Here is a 13,685-nt window from a genome sequence, read left to right as displayed (position 1 = left end):
AGGTCAAATCCCCTCATTATTCTTATTCAAAACATTTTGGACATTTTGGCATAAATATTTTTCTAGGGAAAATTTTAGAATCAATGTATTAATTCCAAAGACATATTAAATGTGTTTGTGTGATTTAGGGAAACTTGATTTTAGTAAAATTGAGTCTCTCCATTGAGGAATATGGCATGTCTCTATTTATTCTGGTCTTTTTTTTTTTTCTGTTCTTCAGTAATAAACTTTTTTTCATTTAGAGTTAAGTTTACTCTGGGTTTTTTAGTTTTTATTCTCATTATTGTGGAATATATCTCCTTTTTAAAAAATTACATTTTAAGACTGATCTTGTTGGCATTTAAGAAAGCTATTAATTTTTACAGACTTAAAACTGGTCACCTTACAGAAATCAGGTACGGAACTTCATTTTGTCATAACTGTCTGACTTGCTTAGATTCTGTGCTCAGTTCAGTTCAGTCGCTCAGTCATGTCCAACTCTTTGAGACCCCATGGAGCACAGCATGCCAGGCCTCCCTGTCCATCACCAACTCCCTGAGTTTACCCAAGTGATGCCATTCAACCATCTCATCCTCTGTCGTCCCCTTCTCCTCCTGCCCTCAATCTTCCCCAGCATCAGGGTCTTTTCAAATAAGTCAGCTCTTCACATCAGGTGGCCAAAGTATTGGAGTTTCAGCTTCAACATCAGTCCTTCCAATGAACACTCAGGACTGACCTCCTTTAGGATGGACTGACTGGATCTTCTTGCAGTCCAAGGGACTGTCAAGAACTCTTCTCCAACACCACAGTACAAAAGCATCAATGTTTCGGCATTTAGCTTTCTTTATAGTCCAACTCTCACATCCATACATGACCACTGGAAAAACCATAGCCTTGACTAGATGGACCTTTGTTGGCCAAGTAATGTCTCTGCTTTTTAATATGCTGTCTAGGTTGGTCATAACTTTCCTTCCAAGGAGCACACATCTTTTAATTTCATGGCTGCAGTCACCATCTGCAGTGATTTTGGAACCCCCAAAAATAAAGTCAGCCACTGTTTCCACTCTTTCCCCATCTATTTGCCATGAAGTGATGGGACTGGATGCAATCATCTTAGTTCTCTTAATGTTGAGCTTTAAGAGAGCTCTTAATGAAAGAGCTTTAAGCTCTTTCACTCTCCTCTTTCACTTTCATCAAGAAGCTCTCTAGTTCTTCACTTTCTGCCATAAGGGTGGTATCATCTGCCTATCTGAGATTCTGTGTACTATAAAACAACTGAAAAGAGCTGAAAAGTGCAATGAAAACCATAAAAACATGCTGCTCTTAACCGACACTGCATTCATTCCTGAATAAATACTGCTGTGAGTATCCAAGGCACCAGGAGCACAGTATTCCTGGCAGCCAAAAAGCACAGGGAACATAGTTTGAGGGCATGGGAGCAATCTTCTCTATTAACCAATCAGACTACGTGAAAAGGACACTAAAATGTTACAAATCTCCAAAGTATAAAACAAAGTAATTCATCACTGTTAGAAATATACATTACCTCCTCAGGAACTCCAAATCTTTTAGCTGGGACCTTGTCAATGTACTTGTTAAGCAGGTCTTTTGTCAAATAATCATAGTTGCTAAATGCAGTCTCGGAACAAATGATTCCCTATGTTTAAAATAAGACAGGAAAAAATAAAGTACATAAAATTAAATTTTAATTGGAAAGACAACAAGGCAGTCTGTCATCCAACACTAACAATTAATTGGTTTAAGTTTAATAGAGTTTAAGTTCACATTTGTAATGTTAATTTTTCTTAATATGGTCAAAGAAGTACAGTCAACCTCTACTAAAAAAGGATAATCTGAATGCTCATTTTGTGACCTCCCCTCCCCTAATAACCAGCCAAGCTCGGGATGTTTTCATAAAAGACTTGGCTTCTGAAAGCATAATCATGAGCATATCAGAGAAGCCCTTAACTGGGGACAATGGGACAGGGTAGTCTATTTTGTCTTCCACTAAGGCTTCATTGGAAAAGACCCTGATGCTAGGAGGGATTGGGGGCAGGAGGAGAAAGGGACGACAGAGGATGAGATGGCTGGATGGCATCACCGACTCGATGGACATGAGTTTGAGTAAACTCTGGGAGTTTGTGATGGACAGGGAGGCCTGGCGTGCTGCAATTCATGGGGTCACAAAGAGTCGGACACAACTGAGCGACTGGACTGAACTGAACTGAACTGAAGGCTTCTATGTTTTACAATGGAAAACTGGCCTATGGTTAAGTGGGACTTAGAAAATACAGTATTTTCATGGCTTTTTACCTAGAAAGAAATCACAAATAAAAAATTTGAATCCAATATAAATAAATTAAAATTTTAATTGTTTAAGAATTCTTTTATTCAACTTTTAGTGGTTTTCAATGGTTTATAAAGAAAAAAATTACTTAAAAACTGTTTTAACACAGGATAAAGCTGCTTGTTATTGGCTCATAACTACAACTGATTATTTGAAGGAGGGGAGGAGACAGGAGGGATGTGAATATGAGGAGGAAACTTTGCAGTATTAATTACTCCAAACAATACTGAGGTGATATACTGGTTTCTGATTAAACAATTTCTCAGGCTTTCATTTAAAGAGGATGGAATGTTCCAGAGGTATTAAGGTTTAGACATTAAACCCCAAAACATCTCTGAAGGACAAATGTGACTTTAGTATTATGGTTAAAGCATCAACACATCATTAAAGGTTGTCCAGAAATGCATATGTGGAGACCAACATGCCAAAGAATCAACACTCAGAATGGAAATCTATCCAATCTGTTGTAATGTCAGCCCCAAAGGATTAAAAGGATGTGAAGCTTCTGGCTAGGAACCTGCATTTGTTAAAGATAAGATCTCTCTAACATCCACAAGTCAGCCCATGCTTAGTTACCACTGAGTGGCATAGATAACAATATCTATAGTAAAGAGAGACATCAACGGCAGGGATATTCTTGCTGAAGCAGGCCAGTGGTAAGATGTCAAGGCTGTTCACTTCAGCTCAGTCACTCAGTTGTGTCCGACTCTTTGTGACCCCCACGGACTGCAGCACACCAGGCCTTCCTGTCCTTCACCAACTCCCAGAGTCCACTCAAACTCATGCCCATTGAGTCAGTGATGCCATCCAACCATCTCATCCTCTGTCGCCCCCTTCTCCTCCCACCTTCAATTTTTCCCAGCATCAGCGTCTTTTCCAATGATTCAGGTCTTTGCATCAGGTGGCCAAAGTATTGGAGTTTCAGCTTCAACATCAGTCCTTCCAATGAACACTCAGGACTGATCTCCTTTAGGATGGACTGGTTGGATCTCCTTGCAGTCCAAGGGACTCTCAAGAGTCTTCTCCAACACCACAGTTCAAAAGCATCAATTCTTTGGCACTCAGTTTTCTTTATAATCCAACTCTCACATCCATATATGACCACTGGAAAAACCATAGCCTTGAGCAGATGGACCTTTGTTGGCAAAGTAATGTCTCTGCTTTTTAATATGCTGTCTAGGTTGGTCATAACTTTCCTTCTAAGGAGTAAGCGTCTTTTAATTTCATGGCTGCAATCACCATCTGCAGTGATTATGGAACCCCCAAAAAAAGTCTGACATTATTTCCACTGTTTCCCCATCTGTTTGTCAAGAAGTCATGGGACCAGATGCCATGATCTTAGTTTTCTGATTGTTGAGCTTTACGCCAACTTTATCACTCTCCTCTTTCACTTTCATCAAGAGGCTCTCTAGTTCTTCTTCACTCTCTGCCATAAGTGTGGTGCCATCTGCCTATCTGAGGTTATTGATGTTTCTCCCGGCAATCTTGATTCCAGCTTGTGCTTTATCCAGCCCAGCATTTCAAGCTTATATATCACTAGTCTGTAACTATTTCACAAATAATTCTCGTATACAGCCAGGATTGAGAATCACTTAATTTAACCTTCTTGAAAATCTGACTGTAAATCAAAGAATACTTCTTTCTGATTCTTTTTTTTTTTTTTATTCTATCTATTTTAAAAAGTCAATCTTTTCTAGTACACATACATATTAACAAATACTTCTATGAACAACACAAATGAAATCAGAAAAGCACAATTTGTCAAAAGCTTTCATATTAAACATTTACGTACAGGGGCAACACTATTGATCCTTACTCCACTGCTGGCCCATTCCACAGCTAAGGACTTGGTGAGGTTGTAAACACCTTCTCTGGCAGCTCCGCTATGCCTTTAAAAGACAAAATACAAACATTACCATTAGTTTCTATTGGATATGTCTCATATCACCTAAACTGATAGGTATACCAGTGACCTGTCAGAGTTCCACAAGAACATTCTTATTATGAGTCTCTGTCTGAGCTATAAAAAAGAAGCAGGTCCTTCAATATTAACATGAAACCATAGCTAACTGCTAGTCAAACAAATCTCACATAAGTCAAGGCCCACATCTCCCTGTCTGCATGCATGGTCTGTCATGTGCAACTCTTTTGGGATCCCATGGACTGTAGCCCTCCAGGCTCCTCTGTCCAGGGAATTTTCCAGGCAACAATACTGGAGTGGGTTGCCATTTCCTGCTCCAGGGGACCATCCTGACCCAGGGAATGAACCTGCGTCTCTTGTATCTCCTGCACTAGCAGGTGGATTCTTCACCACTGCGCCACCTGGGAAGCCCCAAAGCCCACACAAGATCCCCCCCAAATTCCCACATGTGAAACGGAAATATTTTGAGGAACTTTTGAATATGAAGGAAAATAAACAAATTGGTAATTTGGAGGGTTACAAGTGTGGTTATTCTTTAAATCAATTTCAGGTAATAAGGTATATGAAATTCATATGTCAGGCTAGAAATAATGTCAAAATAACTTCTAGACATACCAAAATTTAAATAAATCTTAAGATAGTTCCAGGGAACAGGTTCAAAATATTTCAGTATGCACCCATATGGTGCAAAAGGTAGAGACATACTATGGCTTAGAATTTCCAATTATGAAGCCTCAGAACCAAGCATGTAACCACTCCTCACTAGAGATGACCTCTAGAGCCCCAATTTCCTGATGAAAGCCCACCCCCGCCCCAGTGTCGGCTGCAGAAGCCCTAGCAGGACTCCAGGCAGAAGCCAACAGCTCCCATCTGCCAGAGTTACCTGAGCAACCTCATCACCATCAAACGCAGCCAACACCTGTGTCACACTACATCCACCCGTCCCTGGGGGAATTCACATGACGGGTTTCCTTGCTTGACACCAATGCTAGGAGGGGCCCTTCTGGAGTACCTCCCAGCTGGGCAGGGTCACAGGGTTACTGCCTTGCTTTACGCTACTGGAAGCAAGAGGTGGGAACAGAACAGATGAGCGTCTGCGGGAAGCACAGTCAAGTCCGGGCCCTCTTCTGTGAGCAGGACCTAGAGGTGCTTGTCCCCTTGTCCTCATCCCCTGACCACCAGGGCCACCACAGAAGGTCCAGACTTGTGAACAGCCCCCTGAAACTGAGAGAGAGGTGTGTGGGGGTTGGGGGAGAGAGAGAAGCAGATGGAAGAGCAGAGACAGAAAGTACTCTGAATTTCAGCACCGGAAGCAGTCTGCAGAATGTGAGCAAGAGGCGGTTGAAGGGTAGCGGAATACACCCCCCAAAGTATGCTGCTGCTCTGGTGGAGTGATCATTTTCAGCTGGGGTCCTTTGAAAAAACAGCAGATGCAGAGAGGGGCTTTCTTTGAACTCCCCTTATTGGCCAAATGGAACCAAGTGTCATAAATCCCCTCCCCGGGAGTCTCATCAACCAGGGAAGGCTGACTGTTGTCACAGGATGGGAGACTAGCAGTCAACACCACATCCAGACAAACATCGTCACCGACTATCATATCTCCCATCTATTCTTCAAAGGGTCCATCCATCTTTCCTAAAGATCATCTACTCCCCACCCCAAGAGGCCTATAACCCCTCTCCCCATTCCCTATTAAGTGAGAGTGAAAGTCACTCAGTCATGTTTGACTCTTGGCAACCCCATGGATTATACAGTCCATGGAATTCTTTAGGCCAGAATACTGGAATGGGTAGCCTTTCCCTTTTCCAGGGGATCTTCCCAACCCAGGGATCAAACCCAGGTCTCTCGCATTGTAGGCGGATTCTTTACCAGCTGAGCCATGAAGAAAGCCCAAGAATACTGGAGTGGGTAGCCTCTCCCTTCTCCAGTGGATCTTCCAGACTCAGGAATCGAACCAGGGTCTCCTGCATTACAGGCGGATGATTTACCAAGTGAGATATCAGGGAAGCCCATTCCCTACTAAGATAGTTTTTAATCCTAAATTCAAAGCCCCAACAGGCAGTTACTCATTTTTCCCTGGGTATCTCCCGTGTATACATGAGTATACATGTGAATCAACTTCTGTTTGTTTTTCTCTTGTTCATTTGTCTTTTATTACAGGGGTCTCAGCTAAGAGCTCAGAAGGGCAGAGGGAAAATTATTTTTCCTCCCCTGCATAGTTCTCTCAAGGTTAGCTGATGAAGAGAAGGACACCTAACACAGATTCAGTGCAAACACAACAGCATCTTCAGACCACATCTCCACACTCAAAGATCTACTGAAGAGGCTGGCAGAGAAGAGTGTGATGTCAGGAGGGAAGCTGCTGCTGGATGGTGAGGCCACCTATGACAGGTACGACAGCCTGAAGCGCCCAGCTCTCTGCTTGGTCCATAAGGAAGAAAGGATATGCCCTTCCTCTGCAGTATTTGGCACTGAAGAAAACTACACAGAAATTGAAAGTTACTCTGGATCTTGAAATAGCACATCCTAATCTGTTTGTTTCTGGGGATTAAAAAAAAATGGTGACATTTGTGAAGAAAAAGCAGAGAGTTTATCCAGAGAGATTTACTGCTTATCCAGTGGTGCAGTGAAAAGGAAGGGAAAAAAGAGTGAGTTTTTCTTTCCTTTCCTGAGAACAAAGAAGATGGAGAGAACAGTGAGCAGACCTGGTTATTCCTCATTTTTACTTTAACTGTTTCTAATTGGACTGCAAGGAGATCCAACCAGTCCATCCTAAAGGAGATCAGTCCTGAATGTTCATTGGAAGGACTGATGCTGAAGCTGAAACTCCAGTACTTCGGCCACCTCATGCGAAGAGTTGACTCATTGGAAAAGACCCTGATGCTGGGAGGGATTGGGGGCAGGAGGAGAAGGGGGCGACAGAGGATGAGATGGCTAGATGGCATCACCGACCGGAGTTGGTGATGGACAGGGAGGCCTGGCGTGCTGCGATTCATGGGGTTGCAAAGAGTCGGACACGACTGAGCGACTGAACTGAACTGAATCTGTTCTGCCCCCTAACTCTGCATGGACCACATTCTGCACCTGCTGCCCTTTAACTCTGTGCTAATTACATCCTGAATTCGGTGCCACCTGCACAGAAGTCTCTTGCAACCACCCACTCTGGTTTTTCTCTTTTGCGTTATAGAAAGAGGGCCGGAGTACAGTTCATAGACAGTGGATCCAACCACCAGGCTACCAGACTGCCAGACCCAATTACTGGGCTATCTGATGCCAACCCATGACTGTTTTTGAAACAGTGCAAGAGGAAGAAGAATGCAAGATCCTTATACCTTTATTCCTCATTTCCGATCCCTGACTGGTAGCCTTCATCTATATAATCCCCCAGGTTCCTCTAGGAAGGAGGGGGCAACAGCTCTTGAGGCATAAGCCTACTGTGTTCGCCCCTCCACTGGCTGAGGATTAAAGTCACCTTTCTATTTCCTCTAAACTCTCTGTATTTTTTTCTTCAGCTTCAACAGGCGGAGGAAAGTAAGATTTTGGCGGCATCACCAGTAGTCCTATGTTCTGAAGGATTTGATTCTGGCTGGCATTGCTGGAAGTTCCAGGTGGGTGAGACACCTGAATGGACCATGGGGTTTTTAAAAACACCCTTTCCAGGAAGGGAAAGTGACCCCCATCAAGACAGAACAGATGGTGGACAATTCAGCTGCAGGTTGGTGACCGTTATATGGGCATTATTCCAGCCACTCTTCTTTTAAAGCAAAAGCCCAGAGAGAAGGAAGGGAAGGGCATTTATCTAGACTACAAGTTCTGTGAGATTTCATTTCACCATCTGAATAACAAGCCTTATAGCCATTCTTTCACTGAGAACATTTTCTGAAACACTAAGGCCTTATTTCTGTATCAGATGCGAATTAAAATGTCTACCAATCTGTGCAGGAAGAGATTATGAGTGATAAACCACCTTAAGGGCTATCACACTGCTCCATTTCCTTCCTGTAATTAATGAACAGGAGGTAAAATAATATCCAACTCTCAGTGAATCTAGCACTAACAAAATTTTTAAATCCTTCTAAACCTTAAAACATATAAATGAAATCATACATACATGATCTTTTCCATCTGGCTTCTTTCACTCAGAATATTTATTTTCAGATTTATCCACATTGCTGCATGAATCAATAGTTCACTTCTCATTTCTGAGGAATACATTATATAGCTATACCACAATTTGTTTATTCATTCATTCATTGGTAGGTATTTGGGCCACGAATTCTCTCTCCATGAGAGATATCAAGTTGCTGTTTGGCCTGTCTCTTGCCCTGGTAATTATTGACAAGGACCCAAAAGATCAGTAGGTCAGTCTAAGCTGCTTTGCATAGACTATAATGGAAATTGGGCTACTCTTAGATGACACTGAAAATGTCAGGAAATGATGAGAACCAGAGAAGCATGTGTGAAAACAACAATGCAACTCGAACACACACACAAGAGATACTCAGGTAGCCTTTTAACAAATGAATAGATGCTCCACTGAGATACTGTATCTTGACCATCAGAGTTGTCCAGAAATTGACAAGACACATTTTTCATAAGGCTCTGAGGAACAGGCACTCTCATTCATTGCTGATGGGACAGCAAAATGCAAAGAAACTTGCAAATGCCTAAGAGGATGCCTTTACCTTTCACCCAGCAATCCTAACTTCTGGGATGTACCCTGAAGATGCTGCTGCGGCTGTTGCTAAGTCGCTTCAGTCATGTCCGACTCTCTGTGACTCTATGGGCTGTGGCCCACCAGGCTCCTCTGTTCATGGGATTCTCCAGGTAAGAAATATTAGAGTGGGTTGTCATGCCCTTCTCCAGGGGATCTTCCTGACCCAAGGGTGGAACCCATATCTCTTATGTCTCCTGCATCTGCAGATGGGTTCTTCACTACTAGCACCACCTGGGAAGCCCACCCTGAAGATATACCTCTGCAAATATGAAAGAAGTATTTACAATGTTATTCATTGCAGAATTATCTGTAATAGCAAAACACAGAAACAACACAAATTTCTATTAAATTTGAGACAATGTGTACATTTGAAACAATCAATTTGAAAAGAAGTCTGTGACTTCATAGTGGTATACCAAAAAAGTTAATAATTATAATACCATATATTAAAGAAGTGATGGTTGTAATGTAAATAAAAGTCTTTCTACAAAAGAGTATCAGCTAAAGAATCTGCCTGTAATGCAGGAGACCTAGGTTCAACCCCTAGGTTGGAAAGATCCCCTGGAGAAGGAAATGCACTCCAGTATTCTTGCCTAGAGAATCCCGTGAACAGAGGAGCCTGGTGGGCTACAGTCCATGGGTTGCAAAGGGTCGGACATGACTGACTAAGCACTGCACCATCAACTAAAAAGCATAGAAGCAATTATGAAATCAGAAAAACCAAACATTTTCACAGCCCCAGTGTAATGAGTGATTCACAAAAGGGTGAACTGCTGCTGCTAAGTCGCTTCAGTCATGTCCGACTCTTAGCAACCCCATGGACTGCAGCCTACCAGGCTCCTCTATCCATGGGATTTTCCAGGCAAGAGTACTGGAGTGGGTTACTGTTGCCTTCTCTGAAAAGGGTCAACAGTGGTTGCTAAAATCATGATGGCAAACACTATTAACACAGTACCAAATTATTGCCTTATCAATTACTTACTAATTATAGAGGGATTAAATGAAGTAAGATCACCATCTTACTTAATTAACAGGTTATCTCTGGGATGAAAGAGTACGGAGGACTTGACTTTCTACATTATATAGTTGTTTGTTTAAACTAGCATGCATAATTTAATACTAAGATAGGTCTACTTCACAAAAACAGAAATTCTATGTTGGAAAGTTTTTTATAAAATTTTAATTTAAAAAATTGGAAAGAATCAGAGCTTACAAGATACAAAAGAAATCAGCACAACTCATTTTTTAAAAAACATCATACTCTTTAACAACTAAACTTGGTCAAGTAGCTTCCTGGTATGTTGTTTTTCAACTTTCTGTTTTGAGTAGCCTTTAGGCTATTATGAAAGAATCAACTGTGCCAGAAGGCTGTTCATTCACTTTCTTAAAAAAAAAAAAAAATGTTAACCAACTATAAACCAATATAAAATAAAAAAGTTTAAAAAAAAATTTTAAATCAGTTTCCAAAATAAAAACTTATCAAAATCAGAATAAGAGTCAAATAGGTCAAATTCTATTATGGAACAATAATTTATTGGCAGTTCTATTTTAATCTGGATAGGTATATCCACAATGCTCAAAACTAAATTAGCATAGATTGGTGTCATTTCCTCATTTTAACCAAAAAGATGTCTCCAGACACATTTAGTTACATCTGGATTAGGACTGCCAGATAAAATACAAGACATTCAGTTAAATGTGAATTTTTACAGGAGACAACAAATCATTTTTGGCATAAGCATGCCCCATGTGGAAATTCCCTGGCAGTCCAGTGTTTAGGACTCCACCCTTCCACTGCAGGAGGCCATGGGTTCTATCCCTGGTGAGAGAATTAGAAACCCACAAGCGCACTGTGTGGCCAAAACAAACACAACAAGAATGCTCCATGAGATATTTGGACATACTGATTAAAAAAAATTACTTAACTGGGCCTACTACTGTTCTTACTTCTTTGGAAAATTGGGTAACCCTAATATGAATGGTCATGTTTTAGAAGTATGTTTCAAAGTTCAATAAATGGAATTTTAAGTACTGAAGTCACAATTCATTAAAGGGATTAATGATATATACTTAAGAAAATCGCTCTACCTACTCCCCAGCTATTCAACGGACAAACCCAAAGACATAGGAAGAAAAAAATGTAAGTGCTTACACAGCTCCTGGAAATCCATTTTTAGTAAGTACTGTGATATTGACAATAGATCCTCCATGTTCTTTCATCCAGGAGTTGTAAACTGCAGGAGACAGAAAGACAATCCTATTAAATGGTGCCTTGACTCTTCCCTGATACCCTGTTCCAGCTTGCTGCTTATATGATATTTTTAAAATTCTAATTTATATTTTCTTTTTATAAAAATATTGATTGAGGTACAATTTACATATCATAAAATTCTGTGCTTGCTTCGGCAGCACATATAGATAACATAAAATTCACCCATTTTCTGTGTATGCCTTAATGGTTTTTAATAAATACATATCACCACAATCCAGTTTTCAAGTATTTCTGTCACTCTAAAAAGTCCCTTTATGACCATTTGCAGTCCAATCCATCCCCAAGCAAACATTCGTCTACATTCTCTTTCTATAGATTTGCCCTTCCAGAATATTTCATATATTTGGTCATTTGTGTCTGCCTTCTTTAACTCAGAATAGTTTTTGGGAGGTTCATGAGAGTTGGACTGTGAAGAAAGCTGAGCACCAAAAAACTGATGCTTTTGAACTGTGGTGTTGGAAAAAACTCTTGAGAGTCTCTTGGACTGCAAGGAGATCCAACCAGTCCATCCTAAAGGAGCTCAATCCTGGGTGTTCATTGGAAGGACTGATGCTGAAGCTGAAACTCCAGTACTTTGGCCACCTCATGTGAAGAGTTGACTCATTTGAAAAGACCCTGATGCTGGGAGGGAATGGGGGCAGAGGAGAAGGGGACGACAGAAGATGAGATGGCTGGATGGCATCACCGACTCAATGGACATGAGTTTGAGTAAACTCCGGGAGTTGGTGATGGACAGGGAGGCCTGGCGTGCTGTGATTCATGGGGTCACAGAGTCGGACACGACTGAGTGACTGGACTGAACTGAACTGAACTCCATACTGTAACACATGAAAGTAAAAATGCTACTTTTTATTGCTAAATAGTATTCTATCGTGTGCACATTCCATATTTACCCATTCACCAACTGATGGAACAACTGGACAGTTTCCACTTTGAGTGATTATGAATACAAGTCTTTGTGTGGACATGTTTTCACTTCTAGTAGGGAGATACCTACGAGTGGAATTGCTGTGTCATATGCTATATCTGCATATGACCTGGTAGCTCAGATGGTAAAAAATCTGCCTGCAATGTAGGAGACCCTGGTTCAATCCCTGGGTCTCCAGGGATCTAGGAAGATTCCCTGGAAAAGTAAATAGCTACCCACTCCAGTATTCCTGGGCTCCATAATCACTGCAGATGGTGACTGCAGCCATGAAATTAAAAGACACTGGCTCCTTGGAAGAAAAGCAATGACAAACCTAAACAGCATATTAAAAAGCGAGACATTACTTTGCTGACAAAGGTCCATATAGTCAAAGCTGTGGTTTTTCCTGTAGTCATGTATGGATGTGAGAGTTGGACCAGAGAAAGCTGAGCATTGACATGAAAAGAAAGTGAAAGTGCAAGTCGCTCAGTTGTGTTCGACTCTTTGTGACCCCATGAACTATATGGTCCATGGAATTCTCCAGGCCAGAATACTGGAGTGGGTAACCTCTCCCTTCTCCAGGGGATCTTCCCAGCCCAGGGATCGAACCCAGGTCTCCCACATTGCAGGCAGATTCTTTAACAGCTGAGCCACAAGGGAAGCCCTATTAAATAGTGCTTGACTCTTCCCTGATACTATTCCAGCTTGCTGCTTATATGATATTTTCTAAATCCTAATTTATATTTTCTTTTTATAAAAATATTTATTGAGGCACTGAAGAATTGATGGTTTTGAACCATGGTACTGGAAAAGACTCTTGAGAGTCCCTTGAACTGCAAGGAAATCCAACCAGTCAATCCTAAAGGAAATTAATCCTGAATATTCATTGGAGGGACAGATGCTGAAGCTGAAGTTCCAGCAATTTGGCCACCTGATGCAAAGAGCTGACTCATTAGAAAAAGACCCTGATGCTGGGAAAGATAGAAGACAGGAGAAGAAGGGGACAACAGAGAAGGAGATGGTTGGATGGCATCACCGACTCAATGGACATGAGTTTGAGCAAGCTCTGGTGGATGGTAAACGAGAGGGAAACCTGGCGTGCTGCAGTCCATGGGGTCACAAAGAGCTGGACATGACTGCGTGACTGAACAGTGACAACCAGTATTCTTGCCTAGAAAATTCCACGGACAGAGGAGCCTGGTGGGCTACAGTCAATGGGGTCGCAAAGAGTCTGACACGACTGAGCAACTAACAAACACGCATACATGTTAAATCTACACTTAACTTTTTAGGAAACTGCTGAACTGTTTTCCAAAGTGTTTTCACCATTTTACATTCTCACCAGAAATGCATGAGGGTTCAACACACACAAGCGAGCAGATCCAAGTTTGGTTCAGTAACATATCCATATAGCTTCCTAGATTTCTGTTGAAACAAAATATTCTAGGCTTATCTTGCACATTTCTTCCCCTGTAATAAGCTGTTTCACTATGGAATCCCAGTTCCTTTTAATTGGAAGTAACATTCAGAGATCACATAAAG

The 13,685-nt window shown here is 41.4% G+C and overlaps 1 protein-coding gene across 2 annotated transcripts in view; it reads right to left on the bottom strand.

The window, feature by feature from the left end:
* PECR (peroxisomal trans-2-enoyl-CoA reductase) overlaps nt 1-13,685 on the bottom strand; it is a 35,372-nt gene that overhangs the window by 9,429 nt on the left and 12,258 nt on the right. For both annotated transcript variants that reach the window (XM_043910116.1, XM_043910115.1), the window contains exons 4-6: nt 11,117-11,198; nt 4,119-4,215; nt 1,526-1,636 (exon numbers count right to left, since the gene is read on the bottom strand). In XM_043910116.1, the coding sequence (XP_043766051.1) occupies nt 1,526-1,636; nt 4,119-4,215; nt 11,117-11,198 (290 nt within the window). The remainder of the gene's footprint in view (nt 1-1,525; nt 1,637-4,118; nt 4,216-11,116; nt 11,199-13,685) is intronic.

This window comes from Cervus elaphus, chromosome 8 (genome assembly GCF_910594005.1).
Source record: "Cervus elaphus chromosome 8, mCerEla1.1, whole genome shotgun sequence".
Classification (NCBI taxonomy): Eukaryota; Metazoa; Chordata; class Mammalia; order Artiodactyla; family Cervidae; genus Cervus; species Cervus elaphus.
Note: the sequence above shows the minus strand (reverse complement) of the source record. Positions and strands in the feature narration are given on the sequence as shown.